Source organism: Drosophila albomicans, chromosome 3 (genome assembly GCF_009650485.2).
Source record: "Drosophila albomicans strain 15112-1751.03 chromosome 3, ASM965048v2, whole genome shotgun sequence".
NCBI lineage: Eukaryota > Metazoa > Arthropoda > Insecta > Diptera > Drosophilidae > Drosophila > Drosophila albomicans.
Window position 1 is genome coordinate 21,567,716 of NC_047629.2, and position 22,674 is coordinate 21,590,389.

The 22,674-nt window shown below is 41.8% G+C and overlaps 9 protein-coding genes across 15 annotated transcripts in view; 4 read left to right on the forward strand and 5 right to left on the reverse strand.

The window, feature by feature from the left end:
• Positions 1-88: 88 nt before the first annotated feature.
• Positions 89-2,649, reverse strand: LOC117570084 (general transcription factor IIH subunit 1). 3 transcript variants are annotated; one of them, XM_034251529.2, is made up of 6 exons: positions 2,555-2,649; positions 2,120-2,400; positions 1,716-2,054; positions 693-1,655; positions 456-631; positions 89-391 (listed from the first exon to the last, which is right to left on the reverse strand). In XM_034251529.2, the coding sequence occupies exons 2-6, from the start codon at positions 2,271-2,273 to the stop codon at positions 266-268; spliced, it is 1,758 nt and encodes a 585-aa protein (XP_034107420.1). In that variant the 5' UTR covers positions 2,274-2,400; positions 2,555-2,649; the 3' UTR covers positions 89-265. The 3 variants fall into 3 exon arrangements, with proteins under 3 accessions (XP_034107420.1, XP_034107418.1, XP_034107416.1); XM_034251527.2 differs by having other exon boundaries at positions 2,120-2,417; positions 2,555-2,625; XM_034251525.2 differs by having other exon boundaries at positions 2,120-2,423; positions 2,555-2,624.
• Positions 2,650-2,743: 94 nt separating this feature from the next.
• LOC117568850 (chromobox protein homolog 1-like) lies at positions 2,744-3,480 on the reverse strand. The gene has a single exon (XM_034249727.2). It carries the CDS (start codon positions 3,411-3,413, stop codon positions 2,895-2,897), a length of 519 nt encoding a protein of 172 aa, XP_034105618.1. The 5' UTR covers positions 3,414-3,480; the 3' UTR covers positions 2,744-2,894.
• Positions 3,481-5,306: 1,826 nt separating this feature from the next.
• Positions 5,307-7,777, forward strand: LOC117572561 (activity-regulated cytoskeleton associated protein 1-like). Its single transcript, XM_034255437.2, has one exon. It carries the CDS (start codon positions 5,443-5,445, stop codon positions 6,196-6,198), a length of 756 nt encoding a protein of 251 aa, XP_034111328.1. The 5' UTR covers positions 5,307-5,442; the 3' UTR covers positions 6,199-7,777.
• A 253-nt stretch (positions 7,778-8,030) lies between these two features.
• Positions 8,031-8,762, reverse strand: LOC117572563 (activity-regulated cytoskeleton associated protein 2). The gene has a single exon (XM_034255440.2). The coding sequence runs from the start codon at positions 8,712-8,714 to the stop codon at positions 8,124-8,126; it is 591 nt and encodes a 196-aa protein (XP_034111331.1). The 5' UTR covers positions 8,715-8,762; the 3' UTR covers positions 8,031-8,123.
• Positions 8,763-9,634: 872 nt separating this feature from the next.
• On the forward strand, positions 9,635-12,422 carry LOC117572562 (activity-regulated cytoskeleton associated protein 1). The gene has a single exon (XM_034255439.2). It carries the CDS (start codon positions 9,752-9,754, stop codon positions 10,505-10,507), a length of 756 nt encoding a protein of 251 aa, XP_034111330.1. The 5' UTR covers positions 9,635-9,751; the 3' UTR covers positions 10,508-12,422.
• Positions 12,423-13,770: 1,348 nt separating this feature from the next.
• LOC117568227 (activity-regulated cytoskeleton associated protein 1-like) lies at positions 13,771-14,801 on the forward strand. Its single transcript, XM_034248701.2, has one exon. It carries the CDS (start codon positions 14,007-14,009, stop codon positions 14,799-14,801), a length of 795 nt encoding a protein of 264 aa, XP_034104592.1. The 5' UTR covers positions 13,771-14,006.
• A 568-nt stretch (positions 14,802-15,369) lies between these two features.
• Positions 15,370-17,644, forward strand: LOC117568226 (uncharacterized). Its single transcript, XM_034248700.2, has 2 exons — positions 15,370-15,501; positions 15,731-17,644. Exons 1-2 carry the CDS (start codon positions 15,439-15,441, stop codon positions 16,589-16,591), a joined length of 924 nt encoding a protein of 307 aa, XP_034104591.1. The 5' UTR covers positions 15,370-15,438; the 3' UTR covers positions 16,592-17,644.
• A 489-nt stretch (positions 17,645-18,133) lies between these two features.
• LOC117568225 (spermatogenesis-associated protein 20) lies at positions 18,134-21,214 on the reverse strand. 2 transcript variants are annotated; one of them, XM_034248698.2, is made up of 6 exons: positions 20,974-21,214; positions 20,735-20,905; positions 20,361-20,675; positions 19,151-20,302; positions 18,885-19,090; positions 18,134-18,822 (listed from the first exon to the last, which is right to left on the reverse strand). In XM_034248698.2, exons 1-6 carry the CDS (start codon positions 21,069-21,071, stop codon positions 18,359-18,361), a joined length of 2,406 nt encoding a protein of 801 aa, XP_034104589.1. In that variant the 5' UTR covers positions 21,072-21,214; the 3' UTR covers positions 18,134-18,358. The 2 variants fall into 2 exon arrangements, with proteins under 2 accessions (XP_034104589.1, XP_034104590.1); XM_034248699.2 differs by having other exon boundaries at positions 20,735-20,910; positions 20,974-21,054.
• Positions 21,215-21,732: 518 nt separating this feature from the next.
• The window catches only part of LOC117567080 (protein Shroom), a 55,600-nt gene continuing 54,658 nt past the window's right edge, over positions 21,733-22,674 (reverse strand). For 2 of the 4 annotated variants that reach the window (XM_034246831.2, XM_052004403.1), the window contains exons 9-10: positions 22,374-22,646; positions 21,733-22,304 (exon numbers count right to left, since the gene is read on the reverse strand). In XM_034246831.2, coding sequence (XP_034102722.1) covers positions 22,041-22,304; positions 22,374-22,646 — 537 coding nt within the window. In that variant the 3' untranslated portion in view covers positions 21,733-22,040. The remainder of the gene's footprint in view (positions 22,305-22,373; positions 22,647-22,674) is intronic. The other 2 variants (XM_034246834.2, XM_034246833.2) reach the window with 2 other exon arrangements.

Sequence of the window (22,674 nt, forward strand, 5' to 3'; positions counted from 1 at the left end):
TTACCAAAGCCACAAATGCTTATCGATATGTTGTACAAATTTATAAGGACCACACAATGGATACATACAAATAGTGGTTATAGAGTACTTTGTTTCTTAAGTGATTAATGTATTAACCAAATCGATTTTTGAATCACTCCAATTCGACAATAATGTTGCTTAGAATAACCGTATGAAGATGATGTTGCTCCAGCTGCTGCTGATGATGTTGTAATTGTAGCTGTTGTAGTTCTCCGCGTTGCTGCTGTTCCTGAGCATGTGTTTGTTATCTGTTATTGCGCAGCTTGCGCTCCTTCCAGGTGGCATATTTGGAATTGGCGGTGCGCAGCAGTATATTCATGTGTTGAGTGAGTGATGAGCGAAGTGGTGAGAGCTCATGCATGGCACGATTCTGTAAATAGCAAAACGGTTTTTGTTAGGAAACTCCCATAACAAATTCTGAGATTAACACTCACCTCAAAAGGCACTAATTTGGCCATTTTAAAGCGTTGCAGAGTCTCATGCATTCGCTGCAGCTTAGCCTCCAACTCCTCGGTAGTGGGTGGAAAGCAGTTCCAAAAGTGCTTCAGCAATTCCATTAGCGACAAATACAAGTGCCGCAATTCACGCTGAAAGTCAAGAGGCACCAGCTCTATAGAAAAAAAACAACTTATTACAGATGCAAACAGGAACATCTAAAGTTGAATGCTTACGTCCGACGGACTGTTCCTGAAAGCCACGCATAAGTGAGCCACCTGGGCTGAGTTCACCCAAGGCATTTACCGCCGCCTTCGAGCAAATCACGTTGCGTTGGGCACTGCGATCCAGCCAGGACTCCGAGTTGCGTACCAGCTTGTACTGTACATCGTCCAGGGGCATGGAATCGTTATGGTTTTCGTACATGTGATTCTGCAGAGGACCATTGAGGTAGCGTTCCACCTTGGAAAGCTCAAACTGTTTTGCTTTGTTACTCCCATGGGCGGCATCATCTTCTGTTTCAAGCAGCGGATTTCCAAGATCTTCGTAATGTATTTTCTCAATGAGCCGTTGCTTCTTAGCTTGTGGCGCACCCTTGTCGATATCGGCGCCATCATTTGAGTGCCCAGCAGCTCCACCTCCCTTGCCATTAAAGCCATTGGTATGTGTGGATTGACCAAGTGGCCCATTGGCCATGTTGGTGCCGCCGTTGGTCATTGAAGTTGACGATGCATTGACATTAGCGCACGTCTTCAAAACCATGATGGAATGCTGATTGAAACGCTTTATCATGTTCTGATGCACAATGTTGCCGCTATTGACCACATTGCGATCACCGGCCACGCTGCCGAATCCCTCCTCCAGTGGAACATCCTCAAACTTCTTCAAATCCAGCAACGGATCGCCAGCGCCCTGCTGCACGGCAGCCTTAAGCGCCTGGTCGTCGATTTTGCCACACTCGGTGAAGATATCTTTGGTCCCAGCAGTAAGGCGATCTCTGTGGAAATAGTGTGACTGGAAAAACTTTGTCCAGAACTCGTTTTCCGCCATTTTGGCAGGCACGTTCTCCATGTGTTTACGTTTGACGGCGGGATATGTTTTAAAAATGCAGTGTATAACGTCCGGAGTCAAATTGTATTTTAGGCCATTGCAGCCATCCGTCTGCGGCTTAATGTCAGCCAAGAAGGCACCAGAAACACCTGCGCAAATTACGTTAGATTGTGAAATCATTGTAAAATTCCTATTCACATAATACAAACCAATTTCCTGGCTCTTGCCCATCTTTTTAAGCGCATGTTCCTTAGCATGGGTGGCCCAGAACTCGTCGCTTGTGAGTACTTTGGTAATGACCAAATCCTTGTACAGTTGCAACAAATTTGGATGATCCTTCAATATGCGATTCTTATCCTCCAAGTCCTTGTCCACCTTGCGCTTAAAATTCGGCAACAGCTGCTGCAGCAGCTCCTTGACCTTGTCCCGATCCGCCAGCGTTGCCTGCAATCCCTGTCTATTGACAAAATGAAAAGTGGACGTGTTGCCATCATGCAGCACCACCTGTAGCTGCACCTTCGGCTTGCCCTCGGGCGAGATCTTCTGTGCTGTGTGTGTAACGATGGTTAAATTGAATTGCCACTGTTAATGCTGACTTCATTAATATGTTTACTTTTGATGTCCGCATAGCGATGCGAGACGGTGACAGTGTCGCGATGCTCAGCCATCCAGGCCAGACGTTCATTCATCACGTATAGTGTGCCATCACCCTTCTTGTAGCGCACCTCGCCCATCTGAAGGAGCACATCCTCGCTGCTGGTGGTCATCGTTTGCTATGATGTGGTGTACAACTAACGTCTGCAGCCGGCAGGCGACAGACAACTAACGCTTCAACAAATGCCCAAATGACAAGATATCAAATGGCACATCAACTTCCCAGACGCCAGCCTACGCCTGCAATATCCAATAAACTGAAACTGTCATTATTATAGAGCATTACAAAATGCATTTACACGAGAACAGCGTTCAAATCATAAATACTCAACGTGCAAATAGACGAAAAACTACAATTCTTCGCTGTTTTCACGGGATTACTAAAACAACGCACCTCGCAACCAACAGCAATTGTCAAACACTATTCAATAACCAGTGTTAATGACTCACGACTGAACCAGTACCACGTTCCAATGAACGGACTAGCTCATCAGACCAATTCTCAACGGTCTGGCAACACAGCGCTTACTACAATTTGACGCGCGAAAAATGTGTGCACCACCCCGATCAGAAAATTACGAAATACGAAAAGTTTCTCGTTTTAATATATGTTCAATTAAATCTTATACAATGTTGTCAAATATTTACATAAAGGTAAGAATACAATTAATCTTCGAATGAGACGAAGTCCATATGCATATATGCATACTGTTTACAGTTGTCCTGCATATGTATTAGTATGCATTTTCCTTTTTCGCAAGACGACGTGAGTTTTTAATTTTCACATTACCGATGTGTGGAGCCCAAGTAAGGCGCTCCTCATAGAAGTCAATAACTATTTGGGGACACATTAAATTGGCCAACGTTGCCGGCACCAGTTCAAGTTTATCCGAATTTTTCCAAGACATTAGAAACATTAGCACTCCGGACGAATCGGTTGCGCCAATAATTTTCAAAGCCTCCAAGCCACGATCAAATCCAAATTTCTTATTCTTTTCGTTAGCCAGTTTTTTTAATCGAATAACTGCCTTGGAATCGCCTTCAGAAGATACAATTTTGCGCCTGTTGTTGTTAGATTGCGCTTTGTTTTTCTCCGACTTCTCGAATTCGGCGACTAAATCTTTGCAAAATAGATTATCAATGGGCTCCCATGTGTTTTTGGAGCGAGGGTATCCCTTCCACTTTAGAAAATACTCAGTAATACCATTGATTACTCGCTTTTTTTCAATACGTTCCACTGCATATTCTTTCATTATGCCCTCCGTCAACTTAACTTTTTTAACTGGATTTATTCAGCGCAAATTTGTCACAAGGATGGACAAACAGCGATAATTTATCAATCGATGCATCGTAGTTTTTTAAAGTTTTTAAATATCGATTCTTTGTCGCAGCTATCGATGTATTTAACAGTCTCAAAGAAATAATTCAATATTAATAGTAATATAATTATTATGATGAATTTCAACCTTTCTTTTAACCTTTTATATTATTTTTATCACATTAATGACAATATGTTGCTGACAACGATAAAGTTGTAATGTTGGGAAACGGTATCGGTGACTCCATGTGTTGTGCACTTGAGAGGTTTTTATAAACAAACAAATAGCATACATTTTTAGTTTATTTCAATATAACAAAGCTAAAATTATATATATGTATCTATATATATACGATATACTTAATAAGCACGAAATGCGTCTCTTAAAAGCTGAAGCATGCCGTGCATTATGTTTACAATAATGCCTTGTTTGTTTGTTTGTTTCTTGCTATCTTATAAACTTTTCATTTTCTGGAAATGAAATTCTGAAATTTAAAACCGACAAAATTTATGTTGACGTAGGTATTTGCCCGAATATTCAATTTCAAAGAGCTCTCTATGGCCTCATAGCGATGGCAAACTTATAACGAAGCATGCCATCTCATATGAATGTATGGAACAATGATTTCGTTGATTCTTTCGATCTTATAAACATTTCGTTTTCTGGAAACGAATGTCTGCAATTTAAAACCTGCAAAATGGATGTACACGTAAATTTTACTCGTGGACACATCATGATTAATCATCGGGGAGTCAATTACTCTTTTTGAATAATACAGAAAAATTTGTTTCTGTATGATTAAACTGATTCTAAAATAACACCCGCATACGATTACAAAAACAAAAATGGGTTGCTGAATATAAACATACAAATGCATACATGCATATGTATGTATTATACATATGTATTTACTTACATATGAATAGTGTTTACATTAACTAATAGACCCACAGAAAATTAGAATACATACATACATATGAATGCTCTTAAATACATACAAACATTTAAATACATAAATGTTTACCTAAATTTTCATTAAGGATCCTATTACTTTTAAAAACTTGTGTTATTTTTCTTTATCAGAATCAAAATCTATATCCTTCATATGTATGTACATATACATACATACATATGTACACTGTAATGTAACGCTATTATTAAGACCTCGCAAATGACTAATAATGGTTTCATGCAAAAATGAAATTGTATCAAAAACCACGAGGCACAAAAAGGCAGTAAACAATTTTTTATATTTACTTGATTAATAGATATAAATACAATATGTACATATGTATGTATGTATGTCTATGGCTACATACAATCAATTGTAATTTTTACAGCTTTGAACATTGGTAGATATGTACATACGTATGTACATACATATGTATACATATGTATGCATTTTTGTTTATAGATTAAATACGATCATTTCAGCGGCACAATAACTGTACTTGCTTTGCGAATGTTTAAGTAATTACCAAAGTCACCAAATTTGTGTTTATACTTATGTACTGTCTTTTGTCAATAGAAAATCACCGATGCTATCTAATCAATATTTTTACCGGCATGTCCATATGTATATGAAGTTCAACATGTTTATGAAAGACATATGTACATACATATGTACACACACATTCATATATATATGAATGTAAATATAAATGTTTAGCTGTGTTTGAAATTAGTTTTATCGCTGACTCAGTAGAACAGCAATCCCAATTGCCCGCTTCTCTCTTTTCTACTCATAGTTTTATCTCTCTCTCACTAAGAGCTTTTTCGAAATACAATTTCACAACCGCGAGCTATAAAAGTCCCACCAAGAATGAGTGGAATTTCAGTCATCAACGACCACACCAAGTGAAAGCAGTAACATTCGCCAGCTTTGGCTTTGTTCTCTGCATTTCCCACACAATTCAACTACATTCAAAGCTAATCCACAACAACGCGTGTATCTAAATACAAAATGGCGCAGACTATTCAGATGACTAACGAGCAACTACAAGCTCTCATCGAAGCAGTGCGTGCGTCGGCTGTCAGCGCAGCTGGCAACGCTGTCGCTGCTGGTGAATCTTCAACATCCAAGACGAAGGGCAGCTTCAGCAATTGCACACATCGATTTGGCGGTGCTCGCAGTCATGACGAGGTCGAGGAGTTCATCACCAACATTGTCACCTACAAGGAGTTGGAGAGCATCAGCGATGAGAACGCCCTCAAAGGCATCTCCCTGCTCTTCTATGGCATCGCTTCCACTTGGTGGCAAGGTGTTCGGAAGGAGGCAAAGACCTGGAATGACGCTATTGGTCTAATCCGTGAACACTTCTCTCCCACTAAGCCTGCCTACCAGGTCTACATGGAGTTCTTTGAGAAGAAACAGGAGGATTCGGTTGCCATTGACACCTTTGTGGTCGAGAAACGTGCACTGCTCGCTCAGCTGCCAGAAGGCCGCCACAATGAAGAAACCGAACTGGACTTCCTCTACGGCCTCTTGAATATCAAGTACCGCAAACACATTCCCCGTCAGAGCATCACAACGTTCCGTGATCTTCTTGAACAAGGCCGCATCATCGAGCATAACAACCAAGAAGATGAAGCCGTATCCAAGGGTCCACTACGCGGTGCTCGCCGTGTTGATCGTTGCACTTACTGCAATTTCCGTGGACACACGTTCGAGAACTGCCGCAAACGTCGACAGGCACAGAACGAGGGCAACGACGATTAAAAGACTACTCACACGCAACTCTTCAAATCGTGACATCATCGGCAAATTAAAAATAACAACTGGTTGCGCAGGGCGCACATCTAATACGCTGACGTCACGATCCAACAAAAAGAAATACAGCAAGACTTCGCCACGCTGGTCACACATTGACAAGAACGAGAAGGAGGATGACAGCTTCTACACAAGTTCATTTCACTCTCTCATTCATCGCCAAGTGGCGTGCCGGCAAGCTAAGCCAAGCTTAACACAACAACAACAACAAAACTTCACGCTGCGCCTGCGGCTATTTTTGGCTATGAACGCTAACTCTAGAATGGTTTTCGTGATATTATCACAACAATGTTTATGCACCAAGGTAAAGCTTATTTACCTTAGACGGATTGATGGGAACTTGAAGGGGGGAGAGGCGCACGGATTTCGCTCCTAGGCCAAAGCTTTGCGTATTGATGCGGCCCAATAGATCAGCGACGTTCTGAAGTGTATTGCACTCGGCTGTTGTTCTTCGGAACTGCAGCCGAAGGCTTTACTCGACGGACTTCGTTGAATCTGCTGAGTTTGTATCAGCGCAGAGCTTTTGGCTTGGGTGTTTCGTGCGGCTCTCCCCTCTCCACTTTTTTGTCAAAAACCGCTGCCTTGACCTAGTGTTTGTGCAGGGGCGGGTGAAACGTGTACTAGGCTATCAAGGTGAGGGTTCTCCCAACAACTTGTCGCTTAGTTTGCGTTTTATCGGCAACTCTGTACGGATCCTTAATCAATGTGGCAAAAAACCCCCCGCCGTCAGTCATTGATGCCGTTCCTTTTGTGCGACTTATATCCATGGCGGAGCTCCAGGCTGTGCACAGTGCGTAGTAAGAAGCAATGTTGAAATGTGTTTCGATGCATTTCAGCGTTGTTGCTCTGCGGTGGCAACTGTGTCCGGCCTGAAGCTGTTGCCAAATGGTTGTGCGTCTTTCGCGATAGGAACTGTTATTGATTGGCTGTTGGCAAAACCAAAATTCTCTCTATGAGAGAACTTTGAACAAATCAAACAATTTAATGACATTTTATGTCAATATTTGCAAAGTACATTTGCACACCGATGGCTATGTTGTCGCCATTCGTGCAATTGGCACGCTAAATTGTCCTTGGCTGAAAAGCTGCTCTTAGGAGCACTTCGATGACAGACAAGTTCTAGGCACGCCATCAATTTTCATTCACACAAAAGGGTTCTTGGATTCGTCGCCGCCCAGCAGCTCCAGCATGTGGCGACTGCCCTGAACCCACCACGTTTGTAAATGCAATCTCTTGTGCAGAATTAATAGGCGCGTAGTACCATCAACATCTACATCGGTATATATTGGCCCTTATTGTTTAGCGGGCCAGAATACGGAGCACTGGCCACTCACTCGCTGCAACAAACTTGGACCCGCACTCCCCGATGATATGACAGTGCGCTTACTTGGCCATTGTGATCATCATTATACTGGGGGCCTATGGATGACCACAAGAGGTTGTGATGACCAAACAAAACAAGAAAAAAATCAAGACTGAACCCAGAAAAAATCAACAATCAAATACAAAACTAAAACGAAAAAAACAATTTTGCTGATTTTTTATTGGGCATGGGCTAAAATGGGAAACATTTATTTATTTCAGGAAATGGATAGGAATTAAAATAACATAAAAATAAATACATAATATAAATTAAACCAAAACTGTTTTCATATATTTGACATATGATACTTCCACTTCTAGTCATACATTTTTTGGCTAAGAACGAATCTAAAATGTCCGTTGCGACACGCTTTCTTAGGAAATAAAACAAATATTTTTTCGTCTTATGCATATATGTAAGTTTATTTAAATAACAAAAAAGACTAACTACATGTAATACAACTTAACAAAATCATAGCCATTGTTTGTTAGGTTCAGAAAGAATCTAAAGTTTATTGTCTTGTACGCTCTACGTTGCGACCACGCTCGAGGAGTTCGCGAAACGATTTAACTTCATGGCGAGGAATACGCTCTCTGTACTTCTGCAGCATAAGTCCATAAATGAAGTCAAGTTCCGTCTCTTCGTTGTGTCGTCCCTCTGGTAATTTGGCTAACAGAGCGCGTTGCTTGCAGATAAACGTATCGATCGCCTCGGTGGATCCTTGTTTTGTCTCGAAGATCTCCATATAGATTTGATAAGATGGCTTTGTGGGCGAAAAGTGATCACGCAGGAGCTGCAGTGCATCATCCCACGTCGTTGCTTCACGACGCACGCCCTTCCACCAGGTGATTGCAATGTTGCTGAAAAGTAGTGAGATGCCCTTCAAGGCATCTTTATCGCTGATTCCCTCAACCTCCTTGTATGTCTCAACCGCTGTTATAAATTCATCGACAGCGTCGTGATCTCGTTGTCCACTGAATCGAACTGGGCAATTGCTGAAGCTTCCCTTGGATTGAGGTTCCTCCTGCTCAGTCTTTTGAGGTGCCAATGATTTGATTGTTTCGATGAGTATTTGAAACTGCTCGTCCGACATCTGCGTCATTTTATTGAACTTAGACTTCACACCAACACCAACACCAACTTCATCAACAACCTGGAATGCAACAACCGTTTCGCGGCTGTCAGTTATTAAAACTGACTAAAATATATATAGACATAAGCTTTTTCACAATGTGAATCATAAACAAAAGTTGCTCTCTGTGCGAAAGAGAGAAATTCGAAAGCTTTTAAATTCGAAAACGTGAGCAACCGGCATTTGCTGCTCTCAATTAATCATACATATATATGTATATATATGTAAGTTTTACATACTAGTATATCTACATCAGTTTGTCTCTATGTTGTTCCTACTTAGAAGTTCATGTTTGTATGTATGTAATACATACATATTTACAAAACAATGATCGATTTTATTTTTCTTGCTTACGCAGACATATGTATGTACATATGTGTATATCAATGTTTAAATTTAAATTTTAAAATGCAATCAATCAATAATTATTTTCATTAACATTAACATACATATGTATATGTACATATATTCGAGACGAAGCTTAGATTTAAGTAAAGTTAATTTACAACTAGACAATATGTATACCATTGTATTTATTGACTTTAAAACTACAAGATTTTTCAGAGCATTAGAAGAGGAAGTCTTTGAATGAATAGAAATTTCAATTTTTTGTCCTTTGAATCCTGAAAGTAGTTACATATGCATTACGGTATAAAAAAAAACAGGCAATATATATCGTTTAAAATATTATAATCACAAAAAATAGTAAACGTTTAAAATCGTTTCAATTTAGTTTTGTTGCGAAAAACATTGAGTCATTAGAAATGGCAACAATAGCCTGTTCTCCCACTCTCACATCTTTCAGTCCATGTCTCTCTTCCGCTCTCTTTTTTTTCGAAGTTGAATTTCACAATGAATAGCTTTAAAAGCTAGCAGACCAGAAAATGGAACTTCAGTCTTCGACGACCACTATAACTGAAAGCACCAGCATTCGCCAACATTGGCTTTGTCTTCTGCTTTTTTAAACTAAACTCAACGTCGCGTGTATCTTTTAAACTAAATACAAAATGGCGCAGACTATTCAGATGACTAACGAGCAACTACAAGCTCTCATCGAAGCAGTGCGTGCGTCGGCTGTCAGCGCAGCTGGCAACGCTGTCGCTGCTGGTGAATCTTCAACATCCAAGACGAAGGGCAGCTTCAGCAATTGCACACATCGATTTGGCGGTGCTCGCAGTCATGACGAGGTCGAGGAGTTCATCACCAACATTGTCACCTACAAGGAGTTGGAGAGCATCAGCGATGAGAACGCCCTCAAAGGCATCTCCCTGCTCTTCTATGGCATCGCTTCCACTTGGTGGCAAGGTGTTCGGAAGGAGGCAAAGACCTGGAATGACGCTATTGGTCTAATCCGTGAACACTTCTCTCCCACTAAGCCTGCCTACCAGGTCTACATGGAGTTCTTTGAGAAGAAACAGGAGGATTCGGTTGCCATTGACACCTTTGTGGTCGAGAAACGTGCACTGCTCGCTCAGCTGCCAGAAGGCCGCCACAATGAAGAAACCGAACTGGACTTCCTCTACGGCCTCTTGAATATCAAGTACCGCAAACACATTCCCCGTCAGAGCATTACAACGTTCCGCGATCTTCTTGAACAAGGGCGCATCATCGAGCATAACAACCAAGAAGATGAAGCAGTATCCAAGGGTCCACTACGCGGTGCTCGCCGTGTTGATCGTTGCACTTACTGCAATTTCCGTGGACACACGTTCGAGAACTGCCGCAAACGTCGACAGGCACAGAACGAGGGAAATGATGATTAGAAGACTACACCCACGTAACTCTTCAAATCGTGACATCACCGGATATTGACAACAACATCTGGATGCGCAGAGCGCATATCTGATACGCTGACGTCACGATCCAACAAAAAGTAATATAGCAACACTTCGCCACGCTGGCCACACATTGACAAGAACGAGAAGGAAGTCAGCAGTTTTTTCATAAGTTCATTTCACTCTCATTCACCGACAAGTGACGTGCCGGCAAGCTAAGCAAAGCTTACAATCAACATAAGAACAACAAAACTTCACGCTGCGCCTGCGGCTATTTTTGGCTATGAACGCTACGAATCACTTTCGTGATATTTGTGCAACCAAGAACAAATTATTTTGTACATTGTACAAGCAAACTGGTAAACTTTGTTTACCGGAGTGATGGGAAAATGAAGGGGGGAGAGGCGCACGGAATTCCCTCCAAGGTCGAAGCTCTGCGTGTTGATGTGATCCCAGCAGATCAGCGACGTTCTGAAGTGTATTGCACTCGGCTGTTGTTCTTCGGAACTGCAGCCAAAGGCTTTACTCGACGGACGTCGTTGAATCTGCTGAGTTTGTATCAGCGCAGAGCTTTTGGCTTGGGTGTTTCGTGCATCCCTTCCGTCTCCACTTTCTTGTCACTCAAAAACCGCTGCCTTGGCCTAGTGTTAGTGCAGGGGCGGGTGAAACGTGTACGAGGCTATCAAGTTGAGGGTTCTCCCAACAACTTGTCGCTTTATTTGCGTTTCATCGGCAACTCTGTGCGGATCCTTAGTCAATGTAGCAAAAAAAGCCCCTGGACCCCCGCCGACAGCCAGTTAGTTCAGTTCCTCCTGTGTGGTGTAAGACCTCGGATCATGACATTTATTCTGGATGTGTGCACTGAGTATAACAGACAGCAACATTTGTTGTTGTCTGCAATGGCAGCCGTATACAGAGCAGAGAAAGCAGCAACATTGCAGTGTGTTTCGATGCACTGCAGCGTTGTTGCTTTTAGTTGCCTGTTGTACACAAGAGGCAGCAATATTGCAGTGTATTTCGATGCACTGCAGGGTTGTTGCCTTATGTTAACGGTTGTACAAAGAGCGCAGTAAGCATCAACATTGCAATTTGCAGTGTTGCTGTTTTGCGATTCCGGCTGTACACAAGCGCTGTTTTTGTTGCATTGCAGTATCAGAAGATATTGCAATGTAGCATTAGCGATTCGCTTGTTCACAAGTTGACAATGGCTAAATGTGGAGTTTTGCCACGAAGCGTTTGGAATGTGTCACGGTGGTTTCTGTGCCCAGCCTGAATGTTTGTCACGTGGTTTTACACTGTCTCGCGATAGGAACTGTTGCCGATTGGCTGTTAGCAAAATCAAAGAAAAAATGAATCTTTCTCATAAGAAATTTTAAATCAACATTGTTATCAAGTAAATTGCACAACAATGGCTATGTTGTCGCCATTCGTGCAATTGGCACGCTTAATTGTTCTTGGCTACAAAGCTGCTCTTAGGAGCACTTTAGAGCCAGGCAAGCTATAGGCACGCCATCCATTTTCATCCACACTTAAAGGTTCTTGGATTCGTCGCCGCCCAGCAGCTCCAGCATGTGGCGACTGCTCTGAACCCACCACGTTTGTAAATGCCATCTCCTGTGCAGAATTAATAGGCGCATAGTACCATCAACATCTACATCGGTATATATTGGCCCTTGTTGTTTGGCGGGCCAGAATACGGAGCACTGGCCACTCACTCGCTGCAACAAACTTGGACCCGCACTCCCCGATTATATGACAGTGCGCTTACTTGGCCAATGCCATCATCGTTATACTGGGGGCCTATGGATGACCACAAGAGCTTGTGATAATCAAGCACAACTAAATTTGTAAAGACTGAACTTAGAAAAAAAAGAAACAATCAAAATACAAAACTAAAACAAAATCTTACTGTTTTTCAATTTTAGGACTGCAATGGCCACTTCTTTTTCAGAGAATAAATTTGAAAAAACGCTGATGTTCTATATATGAAAAGTAGCCAATTTTATATGTACAATAGAAATTAACAACTCTAAAGTATATATATTCTTGATCAGCGTCAACAGCCGAGACGATCTAGCCATGTCCGTCTGTCCGTCCGTCCGTATGAAACACTGGATCTCAGAGACTATAAGAGATAGAGCTATAATTTTCGATAGCATTTGCTATGTTCGCATATACACACATACATACATATGTTTGCCACGCCCACTTCCGCCTCCGCAATTTTAAAAAATCGAATAACAAGAGTAATTTTAAAGGTAGAGTTGCGATCAGATAAAAATTGTGGAAACCTAAACCTACCTAAACCTATTAAAGAAATACTTTTGTATGGGCAAAAACGCCTACTTACTAGGGCTCTTAGTTGCTTTGGCCGACAATCTGGTCCATTGTGCCGTCTATGGTATATTTTGAATGGTGTAATATATCGATATACCATAACATAAATTTTTATATTTTTAGTATTTTCGGTATACAAAAAATGGGTAGCGGGTATCTCACAGTCGAGCACACTCGACTGTAACTTTCTTACTAGTTTTGCATAATTTCAAATACTACGAAATTCTAAATTACAGGCAGTCTTGGCAAAATTAATTTAAATGCTTTCGAGCTATTGTTACTTGAGTTCTTAAACAATTGAACTAAAATTAAAATATATATATCATCAAATAAAATGGGCTTAAGTTGTAAATCGATTTTCTAATAGAACATTTTTATTTTTAATGTGCTTACATAACGTCGCCGTCAATTAGTCTGTAGTTGTATGTTATCTTCTTGAGAGCCTTAAATATTTTAACGTTCCTATTATTATTTACTTTTGGTATTTCTACTTACATTGAAATTAACAATGTATGTGTACAATATCGGCTTGTTTATTCAATCCGCCAAAAGCTTTTGGGAACATTGGTTTTTTTTTGCTCGCAGACTCTCTCACTCTATCTGCCTTTCTCTCTGAAAGTCAAGTGCAAAACAAAATTAAAAACTCTCGATGTCGAATGCTCAAAGAACCGGCATTATGGTGTTTGCGATATTTGGTTTTTAATTCTCTTTTGATGTGTACATACATACATGTGACTAACCTCATGAATGAACATTCATATGCATACATACGTTTTGCTATTTGATTTTGCTAAGCTTCGCTAAGTTGATACAATAACACTAAGTATTTTATTATGCACATACATACGTAATATATATACATATATATATATATATATATATATATATATATATACATATATATATATATATACATATATAGGGTACGAGTGCGTACGTAGTATGTACATATGTATTTATAGTAGTATGACATATGAAACTGAAATTGAGTAGCACTTATTAGTAATGCCAAAAAACTCTCTTCGAAGTCCAATGAGCTTTTTCGAAGATGAATTTCGCAACAAAGCGCTATAAAACCGGCAAAAGTGTCTTTGGCGGCACAAATAAGGTAAAGCATTAACTTCGCTAATAACCACATTTGAAGCACAATATGACACAGACAATACAAATGACAAATGAACAACTTCGTCAACTCATTGAGACTGTGAAATCGTCTGCAGTAAGTGCAGCTGACAATGCTGTGTTCACAAGTGGAGATGCCTCCATGGCAAAGACAAAGGGCAGCTTCAGCAATTGCACACATCGATTTGGCGGCAATCGAAGCCGCGATGAGGTGGAGGAATTCATAACGAATGTTGTCACCTTCAAGGAATTGGAAATGATCAGCGATGAGAACGCCATGAAGGGCATCTCACTGCTCTTCTATGGCATTGCTTCCACTTGGTGGCAAGGTGTTCGGAAGGAGGCAAAGACCTGGAATGATGCTATTGGTCTCATTCGCGAGCACTTCTCGCCTGCCAAGCCCGCATACCAGGTCTACATGGATTTCTTTGCAAAGAAACAGTTTGATGGCATTGCCATTGACACTTTTGTGGTCGAGAAGCGTGCACTGCTCGCTCAGCTGCCAGAAGATCAACACAATGAAGAGACAGAACTGGACTTTCTATATGGTCTGTTGAATATCAAGTATCGCAAACACATTACTCGGCAAAGTGTGAAGACATTTCGGGATCTTCTTGAATTGGGTCGTGTTATAGAGCACAATAGTCAGGAAGATCAGGCTGAAGCAAGGGCTGCAGTTCCATTGCGTTGTGCTCGTCATGTTGAGCGCTGCACTCACTGTAATTTCCGTGGTCACCGGCTTGAGAATTGCCGCAAGCGTCAAGCTCAAACTGCGAATGTTGCAGAAGGTGCAAAAAGGCTACGAGAAGACATTACAGCTTAACACTGACCGTAGAGGCAACACTATAGTACACTTCTCTTTCAATATGTACATATAATTAATACGAATATATGGAATTATTACGTAATTAACACCACTTCATTGTTATCAATAGAAAAAACATTTTGAATCAATTTGTTCTTTAAATTCTGTTTTAGTAGAAAATTAACGCAAAAACGGTTATTTTTTGGTCTTTTAAACTGCTGATGGCGAATTTCGAAAAAATACCAAAATAGCACTTAAGTACTTATTAGTCTTTTTATACGAAAAATTATATATTACTTTGATTAGGTCTTTAATGTAACGTGTTGGGTATTTGTAAATTTTATTATTTTAGCGAAATTATTGTTGTTTGTTTCAATAAAAACAGCAATAACCACGATATTTTCTCACCTCTACCACCTTGTATTCGTAAATATGTGCATTAAGTGCTGCCCATCGAACTAAATACCACAAGCATACAAAAATATGGCATTTTAGTGCTGCCAGACGTTCGCCTTGTTTTTACTCGTTTGGTCAGGGCTGCTCCATTGGTATTGGTATCGTCTGGGACTGCGCAGTGCGCAGGGTTGCTGTGCAGCGAAAGTATCGGTATCGGACGGTCGTATTTTTGTTATGCTGTTGTTGTTGTTTAGCAAAAATGGATCAACAACTGCACCGTCTGACGGATCGTCAATACTCGGAAATGGAGGGCTTGCTACAGGTAAGCAGAATATTATTTGCATAGTTTGCACACTCAATTCATCTCTTTCGATTACTATAACGCCCATATTTTTGTGTCCCGTTTCTGCCCGTCTGCCCATTCACGCGAACGCACCCACTCTCAAAACACCAACACACACACACAAACTCATACACGACTGCGACGTACACGAACACGAAAAATAAAAACACACGCACGCACACACACATATAAAAATATATACACACAGGCAATGGATATGCCGAGCTCAGACCACGAAGAAATCGAGTCGGAATCGTGCCGACTTAGCCGGTACAATGCTGTCAACCTGTACGAGGGACGTCAGCGTTGCTACACAATGCCGCACGTACCCCCTGCGCCGCCCTCCACACCAACGCTGCTAACGTCCAACGGCAATGGTGGCAGCAGCGGAGGAGGCAGTGGCATCTTCAGCAGCAACAGCAACGGCAACTGCAGCACCATTGGCATTGGCATTGGCAATGGCAATTGCAGCAATGGCAGCTCCAGCTCACCACCCACCGCCAATTTGGTGGCCGATAATCAAATCAATCACATCTTTTATGTGAAAAATGGCAAGAATCCGAGTCGACGCGAATCCCGTTGCGCCGACACGGAACTCTCCAAGCTCTTCAATGTGGTCTCCATCACGAATCGTTTGACCGCCATCAAGAATCAGAATCGTTCGCACAAACATCAGCATCATCATCAGCAGCCGCAGCATCATCACCATCACCATCATCAGCAGCAGCAGCAACAGCAGCAGCATCCGCAACTGCAACTGAGCGAGCGTGGCATCATCAATGCATCACGAAACATTTCCAAGTTGCATGGAGCGACGAAAATCTTTAAGATTCATCGCGATCCCAAGATGAAGATCCATCGGTTCCTGCGCGAAACAGACGAAGATTCGGTGTCGGCACCCGAGTACGATGAGGAGGAGGAGGACACACGTTTTCGTTTCTTTCGGCGAACACGACGCTCCTACAGTCGCATGGGCAGGAAGATTGCACGCTTCGAGCATCACGAGCGAATGGAGACGATTGTTGATAGCTTCGATGCGGCCATGAGTTTCAACGATGCAGATACCTGAGCGGATGCAGCGGCGGTGGCGGCGACGGCGGCAACAACATCATCCACAACAGCAGCTGTATCCGCATCCTCAGTCGCCACCGCAGTTGCAGCCGCGCATTGCAACAGCAACAGCAGCAACAACAACAACAACAGTAACACCACAGGCACGGGCTGAGTGCAAACCAATGTGATGAATGTGAATTTCAACTAAATTATTTTTATTACTACTACTATTATTACGATTATGATTACCGATTATCGATTACCGAACTGTTCTCTCCATAAATTTAGTTCTTTTTGCGCCCAATTGTCGTCGCGTCTTTGCTGTTGTCTTGGTTCTTGAATAGAATGGACTTGGACATAGTTGGATATGGGAGAAATCCATCACATCCAATTCATTCATCCAACCAAGCAAGAAACAAAGAGCTGCGCAGGGCGAGCATTTAGTTTTTAGATTAGTTCTTACAAAAGCCTCTGTGTGTGGTCGCTTCACTTTGCGCCTCCATTCAACAGTTGTAACCAACAACCAACCAACAACAACCATCAACAATAAGCACAATGTCAAGTATTTTGTTGGTTGTTTGGTAGATCTGCAACTGTAGAAGGGTGCAGTGGAGCCAAAACAACAAACGATTCCAATAAAATGCACAAAATAATGTGTAGTATTTGTGAAGACAGACGAAAAATAAACAAAACAAAAACGATGTAATTTTCTTCTTATCGTGACGCTGTTAACATATCCCAAATGGATCTATATAAGAAATTGTTCATATGTTCAGCGAGTTACGATCTAATATTGTTGTGATCCCAGACTACTAAAAAAAAAAAACAAAAACAAACATATACAACATAACATGCAACATATAACATGATGAACCGTCTAAAAATTCAATTTGTACAAAAACACACAAGTTTATTCAATCAGACTGTTTATTTAACTAAAAAAAAGCGACTATATAATAGTGCAAACCTGTGCAAATCTATGATCTATGGAAAAGTCACAATTAAACAATTTCGTGTAGACAACAATCTTCGAGAAGAATATTATATTTTATGACAATTTGGTCGCAAACTCGGTGTATTTTCTAAATGGGAGCTATTCACATTCATTGTTATAAAGATTTAGAAGCAAAACCTTAAAGACCTCAGCAAAGTGACGTCATCCAATTATCCAAAAACGATTACTAATATGAGTTTGCTAGCGATAACAGAAGAAACAACATAGTTAGTCATATCATCATTTCTATGTAAAGAATGAGTTTTATTTCAAGATGTGAGCAATATATGTACGAATTTCAAGAGATCGTTTATATGACTGCTGACTGATAAAGTATTCCTTCCTATTCTGGTAATGGGAAATATATTTATGGTATTCTAACAGGTTGAATGATGGAAATTTACGGTAAGCTTGAATTTTTAGTTTTCTGCTTTAATTCAATTAATAATTAGAAACTACAAATAAAATAATTTAAATAATCCAATTGGCATCCACAGCTCTCAAATACAATATATACAAAAAGGTACTCCAGTTGGAAAATTAATATGAATTTGACGGAAAAAAACGAAAATTGTTAGTCTTGTGTAAAGTCTGTTTATTCAGGCGATGCCAATACACAAATATGCATAATACAATTGGAAGTGCTAAACTCTATAATAGTATAACTATATCTAGTTCCGAGAACCTTTTTAAGCTTTGAAAGCCAACAAAATAAACGATAACATTATTATTAATAGTTAATAATTCGAATTACCGATTCGATTAATGTCAATTGGTTCACTATGCTAATTAGATGCGCTCCTTGAAGAAGTTGTCCATCAGATTCTCCTCGAGTTGCGCTGGATCTGTAACCGGCATGCGGCAGACACGATCGTGGCAAATATAAACTGTTGTCTTCCCATTGACCATTTTAAATTTGCGTTGCACTCGCTGATTGCATGCCTCATCCGGATGCTGGGGATCGCAGTGCACTATAATCATGCCGGGTATATAGAATTTACGACAAATCTCTACAAAGCGTGTGGTGTCTGGGGAATCGGGTCCCACTACTGCCACCAGATCTAGGCCGTGCTCATGCAGCAAAAGGGCCGAGAGCATCTCGGGCAGAGCATGACCAAAAGGCGAGACATCGGCAAAATAATTCAACAGCTTGGCGGCACGTTGCAAGTATGCGTCCTCATCGTAATAGTGCGATAGTATAGTCAGGTTGCGGGCAGCAACGCTGTTGCCACAGGGCTCAGCACCATCATGATCTGCAATGAAAAAAGACCAGCTTTGGATTACAGATGCAATACAAAGTATTTGCAAGCGCTACCTTCTTTGAGCCGCACAATGACATTGGGGGCATTCTGCTGCGAGAAGAAATAGGCACCGTTTTTGTCATCCCAAAAGAGTTTGTCTTGCGTCTCCTGCAGCTCCTTGGCCCAGCGAAGAGCACTCATGTCCAAGGATGCCTTATAGTAGTCCAGCAATCCCTTAATGAGAAAGGCATAATCATCTAAAAAGCCCTCGATGCGAACACTGCAAGAAGTGCAACAAATTACAATTCAGAGACCTTGCTAATATACTTTCACATCTTACGCATTCTGCTCCAACGTGGCATCCTCGCCGCCGGCACCATAGCATGAGCGCAGCAGGAGTTGCTTCTCCGCATCATAGAGATGTGTGCGTAGAAATTGCAGCAGCTCCTTGGCTGTCTGCAAATAGGCATCACGCTTGGCTGTGCCGCAGTTGGCCAGCTTGGAAAGACCTGACAACACCAAACCATTCCAGGCACAGATGATCTTCGTGTCCAGATGCGGACGTGGTCGCTGATCTCGCACCTTGTGCAATATGTCATTTGCAGTTTGCAGCAGTTGCTTCAACACCTCCGGCTCTAAATTAAAGTTAGCACACGTGTCCTCCTCGGATCCTCGCACAATGAGTATATTCTTGCCAGTGAGATGGCCATGTGGATCACTGGAAGGCGGTATATTGCCCTTGGGCTTCAGATCATAGTGGAAAGTGTAAATCTCAAAGGCACGCTCCGGGCTGACATCGTTGAAACGCGTTTTTGTCGCTTGGAAGGCTTCCTGTATCTCCTGCCAGGTCCAGGCATAAAAGGCCCCCTCCACCTTCACGGTATCTGCGTGTGTGGGCAAAGAATCGGCATCTTCACCAGCGTAGAAGCCTCCAGCTGGATGACGCAAGTCCTTGATCAAATACTCATAGATTCTATCCGCATAGCCAAGAAACAAATCACTTCGTGTAAGCTTATAGCCATTGGCATACGCTGCCATCAGTTGTCCCTGATCGTACAGCATCTTCTCGAAGTGTACATTGTGCCAGTCTCGTGTGGTTGCATAGCGTGCGAAGCCGCCAAAGATGTGATCATTGATGCCACCACGTCCAATGTGATCCAATGTTTTCAACACCATATCCAGCACATCCACATCCTTGCTGACCAAATAGGCATGGAATAAGAAATTGAGACGTGGCACCTCTGGGAACTTGGGCTCCCGTCCAAAGCCAGCGTGCTGCTGATCAAAGCGTTGCTGGTGCACGCCCAGCGCTTCAGCAAGCTTCGCGTCAGCACTGCCCGGCTCGAAAGCAGCTTCGCCATCCGCTGCTGCATTCTGATTGGTGACTAAGGCCTGCAGCAAAGTAGAGCCAGCTTTCAAGAGCGAGTCCCGGTCCGTGTTCCACTTCTTGGCTATAGATTCCAGCACATTGGTGAAGGAAGGCATGCCATAACTAAGGATTAAATTAATTATATCAAACTTCCCTTCGCTTGATCTTGGATCTGTCTTACCGCGCCTTGGGGGGAAAGTAAGTCCCAGCTGCGAGTGGTGCCAAATCCGGCGTAAGCCAGACGCTCATGGGCCAACCACCGCTGCCCTTGGACATCAACAGGAACTGCATGTAGACCTTGTCAATGTCGGGTCTTTCCTCTCGGTCCACTTTGATGTTGATAAAATGTTTGTTCATGACTGCCGCTGTCTCCGCATCCTCGAAAGACTCGTGCTCCATAACATGGCACCAGTGGCAGGTGGAGTAGCCAACCGACAAGAAAATTAACTTCTGTTCCTTGCGCGCACGCTCGAAGGCCTCCTCACACCACGGATACCTAAGATAAGGGTACTTAGCAGTTGAATTCACAGTGATGTTTTCACTCTTTCCACTTACCAATCGACAGGATTGTGCGCATGTTGCAGTAAATATGGCGACTTGGAAGATGCTAATCTGTTATTGTGTTTCGGCGGCTGCGCCTTTGTTTCACTGCCCGTTGCCATGCCACGAAACAGGTGCTGCTGCTTCTTTTGTTGTGCTGCTGTTACTACAGTTGTTGTTGTTCTACTACGCTTTAAAGATTGCTTGTGTATTCAATGCTTTGAATTTATGGCACACATGGTTTTATAACTTACTCGTCAAGTTGCCAGACCCGCGGCGTTTGTATCTGTGGCGTTGTTAATGCCAAAGCGCTTCTTATCCAGGATTGGCAGAGTGTTTTGCCTCTAAACATAGCAATTTATTGATAATATACATATATAAACGAAATGGTATTCCATCGACTGATTCAACTGATTATAATTTAATCACAGCTATCGATTACAAATTAGCAGTAGCATAACGAGCGTTTAGCGGAACTGTAATTTAATATTTGTTAGCAAATACACATTAAAATTGCAAAAGAATAACAATTATTTATGCATTGCATAAATTTAAATTAATTATTGATTAGAGGTGGATTAATATCAATGGCATAACCGATGCATCGTTGTTTTTTAAATATTTAAAAACATCGATTGTCTACAGCAATTATCGATGTTTTTAACAGTCAACTAATGGTTCTCATTTATTTTTTATTTGTATTAAATATTTCTGTCGATGAATTCAGAAATGAAAAATTCAAATATCTTTCTTAATTCTCTTTAAATTGATTAGAACATTACATGAATCCTAATATCGATAGAAAGTGTTATCGACAGTTATAACGATAGCAAATAACAAGTGGCAACGCTGCAAAGGAATGCAAACAGTGTTGTCTAACATCGACATATAGCCCGCAAAATTCAAAATTTGTCTGCAGTTTACAATTGTTTGAAAGAGACGTGTTTCTGTTACAAAAAAGTTTTACCTAAACTTCGCAGCCCATCGAATTTAAAACACATTTCAGTTCAGACATAATTGCTTTAAAATTTTTATTAATGCATACAGTTTATCTTTGCTTTGATAATTATGTAAAAAATTGCTTAGATATATGCGGTTGATACATAGATTAACCTACAAGCTAATTGAAAATCACAAATGAACATAAAATATTTATACATTATAGTGTGTGGTTGTATTTAAGCACATCGTTAAGTTAATACACACCCCCTAGACCCAGGGGGATCCCCCCATCGAAGATGCAGCACACAATTCTCGCATACAGCTCTCAACTTTGAGTTGACAGCAAGGAAAATTGAGGAGAGCAAAGCGTCGCTTGTTTTTAGCAATCGCTTTGGACTAGCGCATCGCTGAGCGAGCTCAGCTGCTCCTCGCTGCCCTTGATCCTGTCGGCCAGGTCGCGTGCGTCGGCAATGAGTTTGGCCTTCATGTTGATAAAGTAATCGTAGTCGGCACACATGTCGGCACTGAGATGTTTGCCAAACAGCTTGGCAATGCTGCTGCCCCGTCTATCGATGTCCGCCTTGAGGCGTTGCGCCTCCTCCAGCTGCTCGTAGAGGCGTTCGCGTTTCGCTTCCAGCGTGCTCTGTGTGGACAATAGAAGTTACATGTGAGTTACATGTGTGCTTAAGGAGACTCGACTAGTTGAACTTACCTTCTCCTGCTGGCTGCTGATGGGCGAACGCGCCTCCAGACTGCATTCGGTTTGGGCCAGGCGCTCCGACAGCGACAGCAACAGACGGGTTATTTGACCCACATCATCGATGTAGGTGCGGAACTTGGACGCTTCGCTGGGACGCACCTTCTCCGTTAGATTGGCCAGCAGATCGAGGCCCAGTTTATCATTGGTGGCGCACTCTTCGCCAATTGTTTGCTGCTCGCGCTTCAATGCGCCAATTTTTTGGTTTAACTGTTTGATCAGCTCATTCTGTGGCAAAACAAATCAATCGATTAGT

What these genes read in the sequence shown, in the direction of transcription:
- LOC117568227 (XM_034248701.2), top strand. Translation starts at nt 14,007, where the DNA reads ATGACACAGACAATACAAATGACAAATGAACAACTTCGTCAACTCATT.
- LOC117568226 (XM_034248700.2), top strand. Translation starts at nt 15,439, where the DNA reads ATGGATCAACAACTGCACCGTCTGACGGATCGTCAATACTCGGAAATG. An exon ending in AAATGGAGGGCTTGCTACAG is followed by an intron (nt 15,502 to 15,730) that starts GTAAGCAGAATA and finishes ATATACACACAG; the next exon opens with GCAATGGATATGCCGAGCTC.
- LOC117570084 (XM_034251529.2), bottom strand. Translation starts at nt 2,273, where the DNA reads ATGACCACCAGCAGCGAGGATGTGCTCCTTCAGATGGGCGAGGTGCGC. An exon ending in GGGCAAGAGCCAGGAAATTG is followed by an intron (nt 1,656 to 1,715) that starts GTTTGTATTATG and finishes TAATTTGCGCAG; the next exon opens with GTGTTTCTGGTGCCTTCTTG. An exon ending in CCAAATTAGTGCCTTTTGAG is followed by an intron (nt 392 to 455) that starts GTGAGTGTTAAT and finishes TGCTATTTACAG; the next exon opens with AATCGTGCCATGCATGAGCT.
- LOC117568225 (XM_034248698.2), bottom strand. Translation starts at nt 21,071, where the DNA reads ATGTTTAGAGGCAAAACACTCTGCCAATCCTGGATAAGAAGCGCTTTG. An exon ending in CGGGTCTGGCAACTTGACGA is followed by an intron (nt 20,906 to 20,973) that starts GTAAGTTATAAA and finishes TTTAAAGCGTAG; the next exon opens with TAGAACAACAACAACTGTAG. An exon ending in TACTTTCCCCCCAAGGCGCG is followed by an intron (nt 20,303 to 20,360) that starts GTAAGACAGATC and finishes TTTAATCCTTAG; the next exon opens with TTATGGCATGCCTTCCTTCA.
- LOC117568850 (XM_034249727.2), bottom strand. Translation starts at nt 3,413, where the DNA reads ATGAAAGAATATGCAGTGGAACGTATTGAAAAAAAGCGAGTAATCAAT.
- LOC117572563 (XM_034255440.2), bottom strand. Translation starts at nt 8,714, where the DNA reads ATGACGCAGATGTCGGACGAGCAGTTTCAAATACTCATCGAAACAATC.
- LOC117572561 (XM_034255437.2), top strand. Translation starts at nt 5,443, where the DNA reads ATGGCGCAGACTATTCAGATGACTAACGAGCAACTACAAGCTCTCATC.
- LOC117572562 (XM_034255439.2), top strand. Translation starts at nt 9,752, where the DNA reads ATGGCGCAGACTATTCAGATGACTAACGAGCAACTACAAGCTCTCATC.